Source organism: Rhinopithecus roxellana, chromosome 13 (assembly GCF_007565055.1).
Source record: "Rhinopithecus roxellana isolate Shanxi Qingling chromosome 13, ASM756505v1, whole genome shotgun sequence".
NCBI lineage: Eukaryota > Metazoa > Chordata > Mammalia > Primates > Cercopithecidae > Rhinopithecus > Rhinopithecus roxellana.
The window spans coordinates 83,239,014-83,259,373 of record NC_044561.1 but is presented as its reverse complement, the minus strand read 5'-3'; the positions used below and the strand labels follow the sequence as shown (position 1 = coordinate 83,259,373).

The following is a 20,360-nucleotide window of genomic DNA, read 5'->3' as shown; positions in this document are numbered from 1 at the left end:
AAGTCTGGGCTTCTGGTATACCCATCACCTGAATAATGAACATTGTAACCCAATAGGTAATTTTTCAACCCTCACCTCCCTCCCACCCTAACCTCATGTTATATCTTTGTCAAATAACTTTAGGTTGTAACCTGTACAGTTTTTTAATTATGATTATACTTTAAGTTCTAGGGTACATGTGCACAGCGTGCAGGTTTTTTACATATGTATACATGTGCCGTGTTGGTTTGCTGCACCCATTAACTCGTCATTTGCATTAGGTATTTCTCCTAATGCTATCCCTCCCCCATTCCCCCCACCCAACGACAGGCCCTGATGAAGCTGGAAACCATTGTTCTGAGCACACTGTCACAAGGACATAAAACCAAACCCCCATGTTCTCACTCATAGGTGGGAATTGAACAATGAAAACACTTGGACACAGAACGGGGGACATCACACACCTGTACATTTTTAATGCAATCGTGTTGTTTAACGATAGGGATACATCTGAGAAGTGCACTGTTAGAGAATATTGTTGTTGTGGGAACATCATAGAGTACTTACACAAACCTAGGTGGCATAGCCTACTACACACCTAGACTGTATGGTGTAGTCTACTGCTCCTAGGCTAGAAACCTGGACAGCATGTGACTATACTGAATAGTGTGGGCAACTCTGACACAATGCTAAGTATCTCATATCGAAACATGTCTAAACACAGGAAAGGAACAGTAAAAATACGGTATCAGAATCTTATGGGGCCAGGCGCGGTGGCTCATGGCTGTAATCCCAGCACTTCGGGAGGCTGAGGCAGGTGGATCACCTGAGGTCAGGAGTTCAAGACCAGCCTGGCCAACATGGTGAAACCCCATCTCTACTAAAAATACAAAAGTTAGCTGGGTGTGGTGGTGCATGCCTGTAATCCCAGCTACTCACGAGGCTGAGGCAGGAGAATTGCTTAAACCTGGGAGACAGAGGTTGCAGTGAGCCAAAATTGTGCCACTGCACTCCAGCCTGGGTGACAGAGCGAGACTCTGTCTCAAAACATAAATAAATAAATAAATAAATACGAATCTTATGGGACCACCCTGGCATATATGGTTCATCTTTGACCAAAACACATCATTATGAAGCATGTGATTATATTACGTGGTTTAGACTCTGGGTGTGGTTAGATTCCCTGGAGAATATTGATTTTTACTTTGTGTTGTTTTAACAATCACCAATTCAGTTAGGTTCAGACTGCTGGCTCTGTCTTGCCTTCCGTGGACAATGATTTTGATGGCCGTCCAGACAGTGGCAGTGAGAGGGGAAGGGACTTGGCCTCCTCATGGCTCCCAGGGCTCTTTCTAACATGAGCAATTTCTCCAGTCTTCAGCTTTGCCTCTCAGAGTCTCACTGCCTTCTGGCCAGCAGCAGAAACACAGAAAGTGCACAAACAAAGCCACTACATTGCTGGTGTTGTGATGTCTCCAGCCTCTGGAATCCATGCTATAGGTGGTCAGCATGAAGGAAAGGGTCAAGGTTTCTGTCTCTCATCCTTAATGGAGGAGTGAATCAATTCTTGGAGAAGTGATACGAGTGAATCACTTCTTGTCTAGAGGCCACACATTGAATACTCCCTATAAATTATTACAGTAAGTGACATTTAGTCAAGGAAAAGCCAGCAATTGCTATGGTCTCTACCACTTTCCTCTTATGGATTATTTTGGGGCCAGTTGATATAATCTTGATAAATATTTTCAGAAAACTTGTTTCCAGTTTCGGTCATTTAGAAACATTTCGTTTCTAAAATTCAATGTTGTGGTTTGAATGATTTTTTACTGTTTGCTTGTTATTAGAAAAATAGAAAAGAAATGAGTGAGGCTAGGCATGGTGTCTCACGCCTGTAATCCCAGTGCTTTGGGAGGCTGATATGGGAGGATCCCTTGAGACCAGGAGTTCAAGACCAACCTGGGCAACATAGTGAGACCCCCCCACCATCTCAACAACAGCAACAACAAAAAAACAGTAATGAGCTTCAAAAGCATATACTCACCTTATTCATCTGTAAAGGTTTCAGGTGTTTGTTTTGCATGCGCGCTTGTGGATGAATACAGTTGACATTACTCCAAGAACTCAGGAAACATTTTGTGGGTTCAAGTCCTGGCTCCCGCTCTTGATAGCTGCTTGACAAAGATGTCCGTGGGTTTCAGTTTCCTCATCTGTGAAATGAAAACATAGTATTCCTCCCTGGATGGGATTTGTTTGAGGATTTGAAGATCCACTGCAAGTAAAGTGGCTAGAATAGTGTCATTGTTCTGAGAGCTTAAAAGATTTTTTTTTTGTTTTCCAGGAATTAACGATTAATGCAAACAGAAATCACAGAAAACAATGGAGAGTAGTAATTTATGAGAAATGTGACCAAGTTGCTCTTTCCTCTTTTGTCTGAGGTGGTTCACGATATGAAAGATCGTCTGTTCTTGGGTTCCTCAAATCCTTTTTCCTTCTTGCTTTATGAGCAGAACCTTGCTTTCCCTACTGGAGAGAGCCAGTTGGGTCTTGGGTCCCTCTTTTCATTTAGGCTCTTGTCCCCTACTCTTTTTGTTTATTAAGGATTTGGGGAGTGTGGGGAGGAGGAATGGGGTAAACCTCTGAAAAAAAATGCAGGGACCAGTTTCCTTATTTTTATTTTAAATTATGGTCTTTAAAGAAAAATGTACTAGGCCAGGCGCGGTGGCTCAAGCCTGTAATCCCAGTACTTTGGGAGGCCGAGACGGGTGGATCACGAGGTCAGGAGATCGAGACCATCCTGGCTAACACGGTGAAACCCCGTGTCTACTAAAAAATACAAAAAACTAGCCGGGCGAGATGGCCGGCGCCTGTAGTCCCAGCTACTCGGGAGGCTGAGGCAGGAGAATGGCGTAAACCCGGGAGGCGGAGCTTGCAGTGAGCCGAGATCACGCCACTGCACTCCAGCCTGGGCGACAGAGCGAGACTCCGTCTCACAAAAAAAAAAAAAGAAAGAAAGAAAGAAAAATGTACTAATATCTACCACTAGCAATTACTTTTTCATCTTATTTTCAGAAAATGGGCTACCCCCTTGGCAGTTGGTCCTAGGTTTCAACCCTCCTAAGAGATTTCCACAGCCCCTTTTATACCTAAGGGTGGAATTCCTCTCGAAGGCCAGCACCCCTCCCTGGCAGCAAGGATGAGTTGCACAAGGGAGCCTGTCCAACTTGCTAGTAATGACATTTCTGCTGCCCAGGTGCAGCTGGGAGCCTTTTGGGGGTGATGTGTACTAACACTCTGGCCCAGAGGTGACCGGGCTCACTCTGATGATAAAAGTTGCCCTTGGGGTTCAAGGTGAAAATCTCATCCAGGTCTTCAGTTGTTTTCTGTTTCTCTGATTCATATACATTTATTGAGGTTTAACTTATATCCATAAAGCATGTAAATCTTAAGTGCTCAGCTCAACAGAATTTTACACACATGCACACCCATGTAGACACAACCCAGATCCAGATACAGAACATCTCCAATCCCTGGTGTCCTGTCCCAGCCCGGATCCTCCCCAAGGGGGGACTGCCATGGTGACTTCTGTCCCACAGGTTAGTTTTGCCTGCTGTTGAAAATTCATATAAATGAAATGATGTAGGAGATACTCTTGTGTCTGGGTTCTTTCACACAGCATTGTGTCCATGAGATTCATCCATGTTGTTCTGGAGCAGTAATGTGAGGTTTTTCATTGAATAAATACATTCAATTGTCTGAATTTCATTGTAGTATTCCATTGAATGAATATATCCAATGTATTCATTTCTGTCCAAATGGGCCTTTGGGTTATTTCCAACTTGGGGCTATTATAAATAACATTACTATGGACATTCATGTACATTTCTAATTAATGATGGACATGGCCTTTGTCCTCCCATGGTGACCCTATTATAACCAAGTAGTGGTCACTTATAACCATGAATGTAGCTTTCAGAATGTTTGGATGCGAGGAATACACTGGCAAGTATTTATAAAGTGACTTGAACTTTACAATTAAAAGATTATTTACTTTGAAAAGCTGTATAAATGGTTATTTAAAATAGTTGTGTAGCTTCTATCAAGCCACTAGTCATCTCTGAGCCTCAGTTTCTCCATCTGTTAAATGGACATAATATTAGTACTGTGCAAAAATAATAGAATTGTTGCAAGGATTAGATGATAGTGAAGTAAAGCGCTTAGATGGAGCCTGGCTCATGTGAGCACTAAATATTAATTGCTTTTATTAATTTTTTACCATAAAGATGATATAAGGTAAAGTCAAAGATGCTATAAAGTTGCATGAGCTTATTGACACAAAGCAACCAATGTAAACCAAGTAATTTGTTTTAATGCCAGATGTGAATAAGTTGTTCTGATTTTTTTCCTACTTTATAACCTCCTTGGCATCAACCTTGATTTCTATAGTTACATAAACCTTTGTATTTAAACAAAGAGATCTCCTGGATAAGATGGAGGAGGAGAAAAAAAAAAAAAAAAAAACAACTTGGGCAGGGGAATCTGATGATTGTGGGGTCAGCATTAACTTTTGGCCTCAGTTTTAACCTTGAGGGATTGTTTTCATTGTTTATACCTCTGGGTTAGATTTCTCTTTGTCCCTGGCCATTCTAATAATGGGTAATCATTTGAATTCAATATGATCTGATCCAGCGTCAGGAATTCCAAAGGCCAGAGAGACAACTCAACTATTTCTTTTTCCTTCTCTTTTTTCTTCTGAGACAGAGTCTCGTTCTGTCACTCAGGCTGGAGTGCAGTGGCAGGATCTAGGCTCACTGCAACCTTTGCCTCCAGGGTTCAAGAGATTCTCATGCCTCAGCCTCCGGAGTAGTTGGGATTACAGGCGTGCACCACCACACCAAGCTAATTTTTTGTATTTTTGGTAGAGATGGGGTGTCGCTATGTTGGCCAGCCTGGTCTTGAACCTCTGGCCTCAAGTGATCTGCCCACCCCAGCCTCCCAAAGTGCTGGGATTACGGGCATGATTCGCCATGCCCAGTCTAACTTAACTATTTCTAATCTCATATGTAAGTGGATCCATTGGCTTCCCAAATGGAATCAAATTAAGGAGTCATCATTTTTTGTGTAGATGCTGCAGTAGAACCCAGGGGGCTTAGATGAGAATGTGCAAACATGTGAGATCAAAAAGCTGCTATTGACAAAGCAGGGGAGTTATTGTTATATAAATAGTCTTCAGCCCACATCTCTGGATTTATGGTACTGGTCATTTTGGTATTAGCCAAGAAAGCTACTCCACTGGGCAACCATTCAAAGAAGGAGGGAAGAATAACGCCTCCCACACCCAAAGGTGTTTCCTAACTCAGAACAGAAACACATTTCACACATTTTTAACTTTTAATTTTGAAATCATTTCAGACTTCCAGGAAAGTTGCAAAAATAGCATAAAGAAATATCTACCCTTCACTCAGATTCCCAAATGTTAGCACTTTGCCACATCTGCCTCATTCTTTTCTCTCTGTTCACACACACACACACACACAGGCACACATATACGCACGTACACATACGTGCACACAAATGCATGCATATACACTCTCTCTCATTTTTTCTGAACCATTTAAGTTGCAGACATTGCATCCCTTCATCCCTAAATACTTCAATGCGTATTTCCTAAAAACAAGGCTATTCCTGTTTAATAACTACAGTGTAATTATCAGACCTAGAAAATTAACACTGATGCCTTGTTAGCACTATAACCTAGTCTGCAGGCTGTATTCAATGCCCTACTAATGTCCTTTACAGCAAATGAAGAATTTTTTAGTCCAGAATCTGATCCAAGATCACATATTATATTTAGGTGGATCTACTTCCTCAGGAAATATCTTTTTTTTTTTTTTTTTTTTTTTTTTTTTTTTTTTTTGAGACGGAGTCTCGCTCTGTCACCCAGGCTGGAGTGCTGTGGCCAGATCTCAGCTCACTGCAAGCTCCGCCTCCCGGGTTCACGCCATTCTCCTGTCTCAGCCTCCCGGGTAGCTGGGACTGCAGGCGCCCGCGCCGCCACGTCGCCCGGCTAGTTTTTTGTAGTTTTTAGTAGACACGGGGTTTCACCGTGTTAGCCAGGATGGTCTCGATCTCCTGACCTCGTGATCCGCCCGTCTCGGCCTCCCAAAGTGCTGGGATTACAGGCTTGAGCCACCGCGCCCGGCCTTTTTTTTTTTTTTTTTTTAAGATGGAGTATCACTCTGTCGCCCAGGTTGGAGTGCAGTGGCACGATCTTGGCTCGCTTCAACCTCCTCCTCTTGGGTTCAAACAGTTCTCCTGCCTCAACCTCCCCAGTAGCTGGGACTACAGGCGTGCACCACCACGCCCAGCTAATTTTTTTGTATTTTTAGTAGAGATGGGGTTTCACCATGTTGATCAGGCTGGTCTCCGCAACTCCTGACCTCAAATGATCTGCCTGCCTTAGCCTCCCAAATTGCTGGGATTACAAATGTCAGCCACCGCGCCAGGCCCTCAGAAAGTATTCTAAGAGATGTTGAACCCTCATTATTAGAAAATCCTTCCTTTAAGATAACATCTTTGCTCTCCTGTTAACTGGATGACCAGTTGAAGGACTAGGTCAAAAGAATGTCTTCTAGCATATTTGCCTGTACTTATAGGGATAGGGCATGAAAGTAATTAAAACAAGTATATTTCATTGTATTGGCTATATGCAAGTCAGACATCATTGGGGAAGATTAGGTCTTCCTGGCTTTTCAGAAAAAAATGTTAACATGTGAGTCATGGTGCTGCTTGGTGTTGTCTGTTAGCTGGATGTTAAGGTGTACAACTTGTGTGCCTGCAATGAATGCATAGAGTTGCAGACGTCCATTCTAAGAAAGCAGATGTTGCATTTCTTCTTTCTTCAGACAATGGTCATAGTAGCTACACTTTCTTTGGCAGATGTGGTGCTGGAAAAAGCCATGCACAAGTGCATCTTGAAGCCTCTCAAGGGGCACGTGGAGGCCATGCTGAAGGACTTTCACATGGCCGACGGCTCATGGAAGCAACTCAAGGAGAACCTGCAGCTTGTGCGGCAGAGGAATCCGCAGGAGCTGGGGGTCTTCGCCCCGACCCCTGATTTTGTGGATGTGGAGAAAATCAAAGTCAAGTTTATGACCATGCAGAAGATGTATTCACCAGAAAAGAAGGTCATGCTGCTGCTGCGGGTCTGCAAGCTCATTTACACGGTCATGGAGAACAACTCAGGTGAGGCTGCTGGAAGCCCAGGCTCCATGCTGCTACCCTCCCGGGCCAGAGACAGGCCTGTCTCCTGTCAGGCTTTCTGATTCCCAATTTCTCCTCCCTTTGGTCTCTTGATTTCACCAAGTGCCTTACAAAACTACAAGTGATTCTCTGATATCTGGCAAATTAGCCACATGCAACGGATTAAAATGTAAGCAGATGAGGGCAACAAGATTTTTGTACCTGGCCGATTTAAGTAAAGATTTAGTTCAGAGTATGGTTACAAATTCAGTCTCTGGAGTCTGAGTTCAGATCTTCCCTCCAAGAAGAAGAAAATTAACTGAGGGACTTTGGTCCCCTTAATCAACCTTGCACGCTGTAGTTTTCTGCGTCTTTAGCTGGATGTCACCCTTTCTTTCATAAGGTGGGGATCAGCTGAGACAGCTCACACATAGTCCCAAGTGCAATGGAAATATCAGCGAGTATCATTACAACATTTTGGCCAATGAGGGTTTGTGTCAATGACCTATAGTATGTGAAAGGAACTCGGAGCATTCAGTCATAATGAGGCCGCATTAGAGCCGTTTCATTGGCTAGCCCTTCTTTGCTACAAGCCAAATCAATATAATTGAAATTCACCAAAGAGTTACAAACTTGGAAAGCCAGCCCTCGGATGTAGCCTTGCTGCTTCCTGTAGATGCAGGGGTAACCATGAATCATGGATAGTGATGGAGCCTTGCACTGTCCCAGGTCTTCAGTAAGCTTATTGTAATTCCAAGGACGATTACGAACTTTTCTTCTGAGTGAAATTGCTTAATGAAGAAGCAGCAGAGAGAAAACACAGGCTCTATTAACCACTGCTTGAGTAGACAGGAATGTGTGTGCACTTTGGGAATTGTTGAGTGAAGATGTTAAAATATGAGCTTCTGGGCCTGATAATGATAGCATGTGAACATCACCTCATAAGTTTGCAAGCATATTTCACATGTAGGAAACATATTTTCTATAGTTCACAGTCATTTATAAAAATTCCCCAAATACTAATCTGCATGGGATTTTGCTCTTCTGAAGCACAGTTTCTCAACACACACTAAAGACTTGATGTAGACAGAATAATTCTTCTAATCTAATCAGGGGCTGTCTTGCTTCCTGTAGGAAGTTTAGCAGCATCCCAGATGTCATCTGCATCCCCCCCCTCCAGTTATGTCAATGAAAAATGTCTTCAGACAGTGCCAGATATCCCCTGGAGGACAAAACCATCTCCAGTTGAGAACCACTGATGTAAAGAAAACTAGAAGTACAGACTAACACTTTTTGCCATATATTTCTATTAAACAATGTGTATATTCAACATATACCGAATTAACTGTGTGCTCACGTTAAATACAGAGCAAAGTTGGCTTATTCCTGGTTTGAGTTTGGCCTTGTCATTATGTTTGTGAATAATATGCACAGCAAGAAATAGGAAATAAGACACAAAGAATTAGCATAAGTAAATATTTTGTGTTTTATAATATTGTTTATTGTTTGCTGAAAATTAAAATATTTTAACGAGCATTCTGTTCTATCATATAATTTTATACAAATTATAAAAGTGGGGAGAAAATCTGTAATGTGTTCATTGGTTCATAGACATTCATTCTGAAACTGTAAGGGCTGGTCTCTAACATTAGCAGCTGGGAGGGTCACAGGCTACATAAGATTCCAGAAACACCCACCTCTGTTTATAAATAGCACAGTCCTCCAGAGTGACTCCTTGCTGTCTAATAAAAGCAACAAGTAGGATGTGAAAGAAAGAAAAGTTGGTAAAAACATTTCATCTCATTCTTTCTTCCTACTCTCAGGGAGGATGTATGGCGCTGATGACTTCTTGCCAGTCCTGACCTATGTCATAGCCCAGTGTGACATGCTTGAATTGGACACTGAAATCGAGTACATGATGGAGCTCCTAGACCCATCGCTGTTACATGGAGAAGGTAACTGCTTTTGAGAAAAGTTGAAGGAACTGGGTGCTATTTTTTTCATTTTTTTAAAATTAAGATGAAATTCATGTTACATAACATTAATCATTTTACAGTGAATAATTCAGTGGCATTTGGTATATTCACAATGTCATGCATTCTCCACCTTTATTTAGCGTCAAACTATTTTCCTCACCCTAAAATAAAATTCTGCACCTATTAAGCAGTTACTTGGGTGCTTTTTTGACATCTTAAGTGTTAACTGAATTTTTTTTTTTATTTAAAAGAGTGTACTAAGCTTTTTCTGATTGCAAAGGTAATACACACTCATGGTAGAAAATTTGGAAAAGCCAGGAAAAACACAAAGAAAAAATATAACCCCATCTTAACTATGCTTCACTAAGATTGCTTAATGGCAATTAAAAAACTACGTTCAGTAGAATAAATGCCATTTTTTTTTTTTTTTTTGAAGAAATGGTTTCTTTGACTCCAAGAGAAAATTATAAATTTTTGTTGAGGATATTTCCATTGCCAGAAAAATAACCTGCTCTTATATTAGTGAAATGGGTAAAAGCTTGGCTTTGTTTTTATTTTTTAAAATTTCACTTTTAAGGTAAAAACAGTATTAAATGTTTTCCAGTTTTTTTTTAAAGTATCTTTTCATTTTTATAATAAAAACACAGGGGTGTGGAATCCGTGCAGTTTGCTCTCAATTTACCCTGTCAGTCGGGTTCCTTCTTATGTCTGCCTAACCCCAACATGTCTTAGCAGAAATTCCTTCTCCTTACGCATAGCTTAGGTATTTTACCATGGAAGTGATGAGGATGTTTGGCACACTAGTGCACAGCCTTGAAAAGCAGAAATAACTGGGACTCTGTGTGAGCTTATCTTTTTAAAGGAGAACAAATCAGGGCCTGTGCACTGTGAATCCTCTTAATCCATTTTAATATAACCAGATAAAAACCCAGACAAGCCCTAGGGGGGATTGTTATGGGGTTTTTGTTGTTGTTGTTGTCGTTGTTGTTTTCCCCCAGTGAGTTTCAATCTGGGCTTCAGTGGAAAGGTCCATCTCTGACAGGATTCCCTAAGGAATGAGTCATCCCAGCATTTTCCCTGGAGGGAATGAAGTGCATTTTTACCACCCCAGAATGTGCCCCTTAGTCTCTTCAGTCCTACTTTTTCTGTCGGAGGGACCACCCTCCCTGGAGCCCAATTATGCCCTTCCCACGTGGCCATGGGTAGTGCTGACTCAGGATGTGGGATGAATATCTCTCCTCCTGTTCCCTATCCCAGGCAGGTATGAATGGGCCTCTTTCATTCTTTCACCCTTTAGCCTCTTCTGTCCCCTCATTAATATTCCTAACCATGGAACCAGACACTCCCTGATGAGCCTCTGAGGCCCTCCCTGGAGCTTTTCTTGCCTGCTCTGCCCTGGGATTAGACAAGGCCAAACATGTGGTTTTGCCCAGGGACCAAGAGAAGCATGTTAGTCTACATGGCATGCTTTCCTTCCTTCCACTGTAATGTTTGTTATTAATACAGTTTGGGGTTTGGTTGTTCTTTTTCAAGCTTCAATCATGTTTAATTCTAGTAATAAGTATGTGGAGCTCTTAGGGCTTTGGGGAAAAAGACATGCCGGTTTCACTTAGAAAGTCGATTCTGTTACTGACAATGTGCACTCAGGACAAACATTTGCTTACATCTTGTGGCCCAAGGATAGAGACAGCTACTTCCTGCCCCTTTCCCAGATTGGCCCAGGGCAAGGCCCTGTGTTGATGACTAATGGACAGGTGGCTGTCATCTCCTCCACGAATCCCACAAGAAAGACAAGGGCACAACTAGTGAGGACACAAAGCGGCTGGTGAGCTCGCACTTAAATGGAGCCTGCTTCCACTTAACCGTGTCTGGGGCTTCTTGGCTGCCTTCCTTGGGAGAGCAGGCGGCCTAGTCGGGTTGGCTGTGATCACAGACCAGGCCTGCGTAGCATCAAACTGAAGCTATGCAGCCTGGGAGGAAGAGGCTACTGAGCAGTGGCAAAAATACAGATTGGACTTTTCCGTGCCTGCCCAAAGTCCTCTTTGGTTTGCGGGGTAGCAGCCACGTCTGTTTTCTGCTGTTTAAGCAGGTATTCTCATTTACCAAAAAGGCGTCATAGAATCCTTAGAATTGCACAGCTCTTGTGGTAGGGTTATAGTTTTGCTGAAATTTAAAACCTTCTCTAATTGCATCCACATGTTTCAAAGTGTGGTCAATTTTGTGCTTCCAGCATTTGAGTTTTCTCCTTAGTGTCCTGAACAGATGAGAGCTAGGGAGTCTAAAATTTGAAGTCCAAAGGAGCCCCCCACCACCCCCACAAAGATTGTAACAGTTCTCCAAGTCCTTGCTCAAATCCTGACCCTCCATACAGCCTTTCCCGAATACTTACATTCATACTGATTTCTCCTGAAATTCTTCCTATAGCATCTGTATTCTGGATTACTGAGTTTCACACACAGTCACCTGCTGATTTGTTTGTGGGGCAAATATTTGGTAAAAATCAACAACTCAAAACTCTTAACTAGGGTGATTATACTGTAGGTGGCAAGGTCTGGAAAACCTTTCAGATCACTCTGTACACAGAAAGCTTGACATGTGATCAAGGGAAAGTGCATGGCTCAGGGTGACCCAGATTATGCTGCAGGAAAAAATAACCTCAAGTCTTTATCTGCAACTTGAAAACAAGAAGGGTGTTTTTCTTTCTCGAGTTCATGTCCAGCACAAGTTTGCAGGGCGTACAGCTCCTGATCCACATGGAGGAGACAGTTGCCATCTTGCATATTGCCACTTATTGACCAGAGAGAGGCTTCCGCAGGGTCTCACATGAACAGTTAAATACTTTGGCCCTAAAGGTAACACTTCTGCACAAAACTCATTTCACCAAACTAACTTCTGGTCCCTGCTGGCATAAATTACCAGTGTCTTTTTAAAAAACAACAAAACAAAACGAAACAAAACACACATTCATAAACTTCTGGAGAGTGAGGACTCAGATTCTATTTCTTACAAACCTACTTTCTCCTCTGTAGCTGTGGCTCGCAGTAGAGATTCAGTGGGCATTTTGACAAAGAATGTCTCTAAATCTAAAATGTGCTGTGCCCAGTTAGGGAATCTTTAATAAACATTCGGGGCGACCCCTGGTGGTCCTTCAGCACAGAGACCGTAAGTTCCTCCCTAGGCACCTAATTATATGTTACAACAAAAACTATGAAGGAATACATATGCATCTTACAGGGTCGTCAGCCCTTTTACACTCCTCAGGAACATAAGAGATCATTCCTAAATGCACCATCACAGGAGCATCACTTTCCTGTAAATTATTTTATCCTAAGTGCCAGATGTTATGTTAGTCCCAAAGGAAGGGGTAAGAAAGGGAATCAGGAGAGAGAAATTATTTTTGAAGTACCCACATTTTTGCGAACAGTTCTTTCAAAGTGTATAGTATACTTAATTTAGAAAATATTCATTTCGTTGTTTTTTTTTTTTCTTTTTTTACTTTTTTTAAAAACCAAATTCTTCTTTATCAGAGATAGAAAATATCAACTACTAAAAGAAAACGCCAAAAGCAAGTGTTGCCACGAGTCTGGATTGATGGAGGAGATTCTGGCCTTGGATTGTCTCACAAGCCTGACTTTCCCCTGACCACCCCGTCAGGCCTTAATACCCCAACTATTTCTAGCAAACGTTTTTCACAATTGCACTTTAATAATTTTGGCCAGGCATGGTGGCTCATGTAATCTCAACACTTTGAGAGGCCGGGATGGGTGGATCAGTTGAGGCCAGGGTTCGAAACCAGCCTGGCCAAAATAGTGAAACCCCATCTCTACTAAAAATACAAAAATTAGCCAAGCATGGTGGCGCATGCCTTTAATCCCAGACAGTCAGGAATCCCAGCCATTCAGGAGGCTGAGGTGGGAGGGTTGCTTGAATCTGGGAGGTGGAGGTGTCAGTGAGCTGAGATTGTGCCACTGTACTCCAGCCTAGGTGACAAAGCGAGATTCCATCTCAAAATCAACAACGACAACAAAAACACTTTAGAGGCTTGGTCAGTCTCACCCACTAGAATGGAAATCCCATCAGTGGAAACAGGAACTTTGTCAGCCTGGCTTGTCTGTGCTTCCCCGGCCCCTCCCAGGCCTGGGTCACTCCATAAATCTCTGTGGGATGGCTGTGTGAAGGGATGGATGGAGGAGTGAGTGCCATGCTCTTGGATGTGGGCTTCTGTGATCCTACAGGAAATGCATGTTAAAGAAATACTAAAAATACAAAACATGCCCTCTAACGCTGGCATCCCATTATCACCTGTGAGCGGAGGTTGGCACTGGGAGGACCCACTCTTTCTACTCTTTTCAGGAGGCTATTACTTGACAAGCGCATATGGAGCACTTTCTCTGATAAAGAATTTCCAAGAAGAACAAGCAGCGCGACTGCTCAGCTCAGAAACCAGAGACACCCTGAGGCAGTGGCACAAACGGAGAACCACCAACCGGACCATTCCCTCTGTGGACGACTTCCAGGTGTGCAGCTGGCCCTCGCTTTGCTTCCTTCGTCCTCCAGGAACGCAGAGCTGGCTCACCCAGCACATCCCAGCTCAGAGGTCCCCACTGTGTTGAATTAGTTGGCAGGAAAGGGATATCTCAAACCACCCTCTGGCCTTGTTACATTGCTCTGTTTTCTTTACATTTATATATGCATGGGATATTTGGCCCAAGTTTTGCTGTCCTTAAGAAAACCAAGTTGAATTAAGGCAGGATTTCTGCCCAAACAAGCAGACGATAAGTCAAAAAGGAGGAGGAAGCATTTGGCACAGGCGTTGGAGATTTTGTTTCATCAGGAAACAGCCGCTGTGTTACGCGATGCAATTGGCCTAGTTTCTCTTTGGGAAAAGAGAGAGGAACAGTGATGTCTCCTTCCCTTTTCACTCGCCCTCTCTCCAAAACAGAAGACCCCAGAATCTCAGCAGCAGCAGCAACAGCTATGGCAGCCATCCACAGCGCAGAGTGACCAGGCAAGCATCTGAGCGAGTCCTGCTCAGGTTCCCTGGCCAGGGTTTTTCCTGACCATGAGCTGCTGCTTGGGAATGTGGGTTTCCCAATGAACTTGTTTCTTAGAATGGAGAGGTGGGTTAGGGCTATAGAAATCTTTACCCAAGGCCAGGCATCAGGGCTCACGCCTGTAATCCCAGCACTTTGGGAGGCCAAGGCGGGCAGATCACCTGAGGTCAGGAGTTTGAGACCAGCCTGGCCAACATGGTGAAACCCTGTGTCTACTAAAAATACAAAAATTAGCTGGGTGTAGTGGCAGGCACCTGTAATCCCAGCTACTTGGGAGGCTGAGGCAGCAGAATCGCTTGAACCCAGGAGGCGGAGGTTGCAGTGAGCCGAGATCGCACCACTGCACTCCAGCCTGGGCAACAGAGTGAGACTTAGTCTCAAAAAAGAAAAGAAGAGGCCGGGCGCGGTGGCTCACGCCTGTAATCCCAGCCCTTTGGGAGGCCGAGACTGGCAGATCACGAGGTCAGGAGATTGAGACCACTCTGGCTAACACAGTGAAACCCCGTCTCTACTAAAAATACAAAAATTAGCCGGGCCCGGTGGCGGGTGCCTATAGTCCCAGCTACTCGGGAGGCTGAGGCAGGAGAATGGCGTGAACCCGGAAGGCGGGTGAGTGGAGATCGCGCCACTGCACTCCAGCCTCGGCGACAGAGTGAGACTCCGTCTCAAAAAAAAAGAAAAAAGAAAAAAAGAAATCCTTATCTAACACAATTCCTGAGTTGCTCATTGTTTATGAAATAACAAGTGAGTTGGCAAGTGTCTTCAAATAATATTTTGAAGGTTTTAAATTAAATGATAACACCTGTGTGTGGTTTGTTTCTATGTTCCTCATGATGAGTTTCCAAGCAGGGATCTGGAAAGCAGGACAGATTAGCCTTCATGTCCAGATTCACCTGCTCTTTTTTTTTTTTTTTTTGAGACGGAGTCTCGCTCTCTCGCCCAGGCTGGAGTGCAGTGGCGCGATTTCCACTCACTGCAAGCTCCGCCACCTGGGTTCACACCATTCTCCTGCCTCAGCCTCCCGTGTAGCTCGGACTACAGGCGCCCGCCACTGCACCCGGCTAATTTTTTGTATTTTTAGTAGAGACGGGGTTTCACAGCGTTAGCCAGGATGATCTCGATCTCCTGACCTCGTGATCCGCCCGTCTCGGCCTCCCAAAGTGCTGGGATTACAGGCGTGAGCCACCGCGATTTTTTTTTGTTTTTTAGGTGGAGTCTCGCTCACCCAGGCTGGAGTGCAGTGGTGGCACGATCTCTGCTTACTGCAACCTCCACCTCCCAGATTCAAACGATTCTCCTGCCTCAGCCTCCGGAGTAGCTGGGACTACAGGTGCTCACCACCACAACCGGCTAATTTATTTTGTATTTGTAGTAGAGACGGGATTTCACCCTGGTGGCCAGGCTGGACTCAAACTCCTGGCCTCAAACTGATCCACCCGCCTCAGCTTCCCAAAGTGCTGGGATTATAGGCGTGAGCCACTGCGCCTGGCCTTTTTTTTTTTTTTTTTTTTTTTTTTTTCTTTTATAAGAGCTCTGAAAATAGAGGGTCAGATGAGGTGGCTCACACCTGTAATCCCAGCACCTCACAGGCTGAGGCAGGAAGATCGCTTGAGGCCAGGAGTTGGAGACCAGCCTTGGCAACAAAGTGAGACCCACTTCTCTACAAAACAACAACAACAAAAATTTTCAAGTTAGTCAGAGTAGTGGTGCACACCTGTAGTCCCAGCTACTCAGGAGGCTAAGGTGGGAGGATCTGTCGAGCCCTGGAGTTTGAGGCGACAGTGAGCCAAGATCACACCACTGCACTCCAGCCTGGGCAGCAGAATAAGACCCTTTCTCAAAAACAAACAAAAACAAGGCAAGCCCATCTTTGAAAGCCGAGATCAGCTCATTCTTCTCCAAGATTTCAGTATTCTCAGAAATTCCTTCTCAAGCACATAAACCTAAAGAATGAGAATACATGTGCTGCACTCTCCCCATCCTGTTGCACTAAGAAGGTCCCTGTGCCACTCAGTGTTTGCAGACCCCTGGGGTGCCATTATACAGCCATCCAGGGAGGGGCTGGCTGAGACAGAACAGAGGAAGTGAGAAAAGTTCATTGTTCCTTTGCCCACCTGCCAACACATATTTCCTCCTCCACCTCTTCACCTGGAGACCCCCAGACACCGTGGAGCTGCCTTCTTCTGCAGCCGCCCCCTCCTGCCTTCATTGACCCTGCTCACTTTGGAGGTGCATGCCTTCTCAGAGTGTAACCAAAGAAGGAAATGCTCAGCACTCGACTCGGGGGTCAAAGCAAAACCTCAGACCCAAAGCTCCATCTGAAACCCCTGAATCAGAGGTCACAGGCACAGAGGTCTTCTCACACGGGAAGAGGCAGTGCATCTTAGTGGTCAAGGTGGTGGGGCTGCCTCTGCCATGTCCTAGCTGTGTGGCTTTGGGCAAGTTACTTAGCCTCTCTTGTGCCTCAGTTTCTGCACTAGTCAAACAGGGATCATGTAGACCCTGTCTCTTAAAAAAAAAAAAGGTTCAAAGAGTGTCAGTGTCAATCTGGGCACCTCCCACTAGCTCACCTCTCCTGCAAAGTCACTGGGCTAGCAAAAGTCCCCACTGGAAGCAGATATGAAACATAGCTTACATGTGCAGAGCTCACAGTCCTTCCCTAGAGCTTCCCCTTCCATTATCCCAGGAAACCCTCGTGGTGACCATGCAGGCGCCTGGGCAGAGAGCCCTCCTTCCCTTCACTGCTGAGCAGGGTTGCCAGATTTAGAAGATAAAATGTATTTGTTTTCTAGATGAAACTCAAATTTCACTGGGTGTTCTAGATTTCATCTGATAATGCCACTCTTAAGGAAACAGAAGCAAAGCTGTCTGGGGTCACAAAATCTAAGAGAGCCTGATGTGAGTTTAAGATTCCTTATGCCTGGTCTGGGCTTTGTATCTTGTAAGACCACAGGTTTACATATTTCATGATAGTATGTACTTGCCATGATGGCAGCGCCTGAGCCTGCAAATGTCTTTGTTTAATTTCCTGCAGGACCACCTTGCATGTAATCACCTCCATCTGCAAAGTGTTTGGCAAGATCAACGTTCTTTTCCTTCTGACTTTTTCCACATTGTGCCCAGAGCCACTAGGAGCCTTGTATTAGATTGAACTACCTGAAATCACCATTTGAGGGAGACAAAAAATAGTCAAATGTCAGCATATTTTTTGTATGTGTGTGATTCAACCTAAATTATTGCCCTTGATTAGGATTTATTTAAAAAGTGTGTCAAAAGTGAGCACAAGCCAGGTACAGTGGCATGCACCTGTAGACTTAGCTACTCAGGAGGCTGAGGCAGGAGGATCACTTCAGCCCAGCAGTATGAGTCCAGCCTGGGGAACATAGTGAGATCTCATCTCTTAAAAGGAACAGAAAAAAACAAAATGTGAGCACAGTGCGTGCTGTTGTGTGGAGATATTTTAAATCTCTTCCTGCTGACTTCCTTCATACTCTTGTGCTATTTGGTTTATTTTTCAAGCTGGGAAGAAACCCAGCATTGGATGTGGTTCACACTCTTAAGCAGGGGTTTCTTAAGCAGACTTTATGAGGGAAATGGAAAGATCAGAACCAGGGCTGCCTGGACTTCCTGCTTGTTACAGTTGCAATGAATCATGTAGTTATCCTCTCCACTGTCCAAAGTCAGATCAGCCTCTTTCCTTGTCATTTGAGGCCTCATGGCCTGACATCGGGCATTATGACAGGACAGGGCCTGGAAGTGGCTCACAGTCACCGCCCCCCACTCGGTCCCCCATCATGCTCACTACCTAGTTTTCTCTTCTGACTGTCTCAACATTCCTCTTCCACCTGCAGAATTACCTCCGAGTTGCATTTCAGGAGGTCAACAGTGGTTGCACAGGAAAGACGCTCCTTGTGAGACCTTATATCACCACTGAGGATGTGTGTCAGATCTGCGCTGAGAAGTTCAAGGTGGGGGACCCTGAGGAGTACAGCCTCTTTCTCTTCGTTGACGAGACATGGCAGCAGCTGGCAGAGGACACTTACCCTCAAAAAATCAAGGCGGAGCTGCATAGTCGACCACAGCCCCACATCTTCCACTTTGTCTACAAACGCATCAAGAACGATCCTTACGGTGTCATTTTCCAGAACGGAGAAGAAGACCTCACCACCTCCTAGAAGAGAGGCAGGACTTCCCAGTGGTGCATCCAAAGGGGAGCTGGAAGCCTTGCCTTCTGGCTTCTATGTGCTTGAGCTTGAAAAGCAGTCACCTCCTCGGGGACCCCTCCGTTTAGTGACTAAGCCATCCACAGGCCAACTCAGCCAAGGGCAACTTTAGCCACGCAAGGTAGCTGAGGTTTGTGAAGCAGTAGGATTCCCTTTTGGCAATGGAGAATTGCATTTGATGGTTGAAGTGTCCTGAGATTGTTTGCTACCTACCCCCAGTCAGGTTCTAGGTTGGCTTACATGTATGTATATGTGCAGAAGAAACACTTCAGATACAAGTTCTTTTGAATTCAACAGCAGATGTTTGCGATGCAGTGCGTCAGGCGATTCTCACTCCTGTGGATGGCCTCATCCCTTCCTGCCTTCCTTTTTCCTTTTTTTTTTTATACAAAGAGCCTTCATGTTTTTATATATTTCATAGAAATTTTTATAGCAGTTGCAGGTAAACTGTCAGGATTGGTTTTTAAAATATTTTTGTAACTTTAAAATATTCTATAATTATGCATGTGATTTTAACATTTAATATTCAAAAATAAATCTCTTGCTGGATTTGAGAGTATTGCATTTTTAAAGTCTCTCTTCTGTAACTGGATGTTTTGGCAACTTTGTGGGGAGAGACTGCTGGATTTCTTAAAGCAACGTATTCCTGACACTGGCCGCAGAATGCCTTTGGAAATCGGATGTACTGTTCTCTTGTTCACGTTTAGTAGTGTTTTGCTGTTTTGTTTTTTAAACAAATGATGCTGAGAAAAAGGAGAGAAATGAATGTAGTGAGAGGTAGAGAGAGAAATACGGACTCTAACAAAGGACTGAGGAGTGCAGTCTGCTGGTTCAGGCTCTTCGAAAGATGTAGAAAAAGAGATAGAAGGAACCACCTACGCTTCAAATACTGTAAATATGCAATGAGGTTTGGCAAAATCTATTCCATGTGTGATTTGCTTTTAGAAACAATTTTGAAGGCCCCTTGAGAAAAATAAAAATCAAGAAGAACACCTTTTCTCCCTTTTCCATAGAAATTAAAACTAACAGCATCAAATTATTGGGACCAGAAACCAAGTAATGTATAATGTGGCTTTTGTTGAGTTAAATAAGATGCTGTATAATGGAGAAGAATTCGAAAATGCACACACACACACAAAATCTACATTATCAGAACCTGCAGTGAAGTTAAACTTACGTTAAATAAAACCAGTTTGCAGGTGCACAAACTATGAGGGTCTTGTATCCATGTAACACAGGTAGTTACAAAAACATGTTATTGTACTGTGTAAAGATGCATAGTCATCTAATTTGGTTGGCTTTGTACCTTGTACCTTTTTTAGCCTTGGCTTTTGTTGAACTAGAACCCTCAGCACATACTGTGTTGTACTTTTGTAAATGATTTTTTAAATGGAATTTTGCACATAATACATTGTAATACTGTATGATAATCATGTGTGAAAATAATTTTTGAAATATCCTTTGGTTTTTTTTTTTTCTTTAGAGTAAGAATATATTCATGCACCACACAGTGTCATGGACAGATGAAATATGAGCCAGGGTTTGTGGTTAGATGATGTATTGAGGGGCTAAGCAGAAAAGCTCACATTTCTCAGAAGCTCCTCCTGATATGGGGCAAAAGTTAAGGAGCAGAAGGAAAAGATCATCCTCCCGCCTGAAAGTGTTTCCATTGTTATCTAGTACAGTACTTGGCTCAGTCGGACTTAGAGAAAATCACAGGTAATTTGAACATGGAGTTAGCTGGGGCCCTGCAGACAGCCCCACCCTGTCCTCACGCAGCCTCTGCAGTGCCCTGGCTGAAAGTTCAGTGCTGTTTCAAAACTGACAGCCAGAGGCTTGGTCTCCTCGCTGCTATACTCCCCATGCCTGGAACGGTGCCTGGCATATAT

The 20,360-nt window shown here is 43.8% G+C and overlaps 1 protein-coding gene across 6 annotated transcripts in view; it reads left to right on the top strand.

Annotated features, from left to right (window-relative positions):
• RIN2 (Ras and Rab interactor 2) overlaps window positions 1-19,931 on the top strand; it is a 250,694-nt gene extending 230,763 nt beyond the window's left edge. For all 6 annotated transcript variants that reach the window (XM_030915634.1, XM_030915635.1, XM_030915636.1 and 3 more), the window contains 4 exons: window positions 6,916-7,221; window positions 9,042-9,173; window positions 13,548-13,711; window positions 18,100-19,931. In XM_030915634.1, coding sequence (XP_030771494.1) covers window positions 6,916-7,221; window positions 9,042-9,173; window positions 13,548-13,711; window positions 18,100-18,423 — 926 coding nt within the window. In that variant the 3' untranslated portion in view covers window positions 18,424-19,931. The remainder of the gene's footprint in view (window positions 1-6,915; window positions 7,222-9,041; window positions 9,174-13,547; window positions 13,712-18,099) is intronic.
• The last annotated feature ends 429 nt before the right edge of the window (window positions 19,932-20,360 follow it).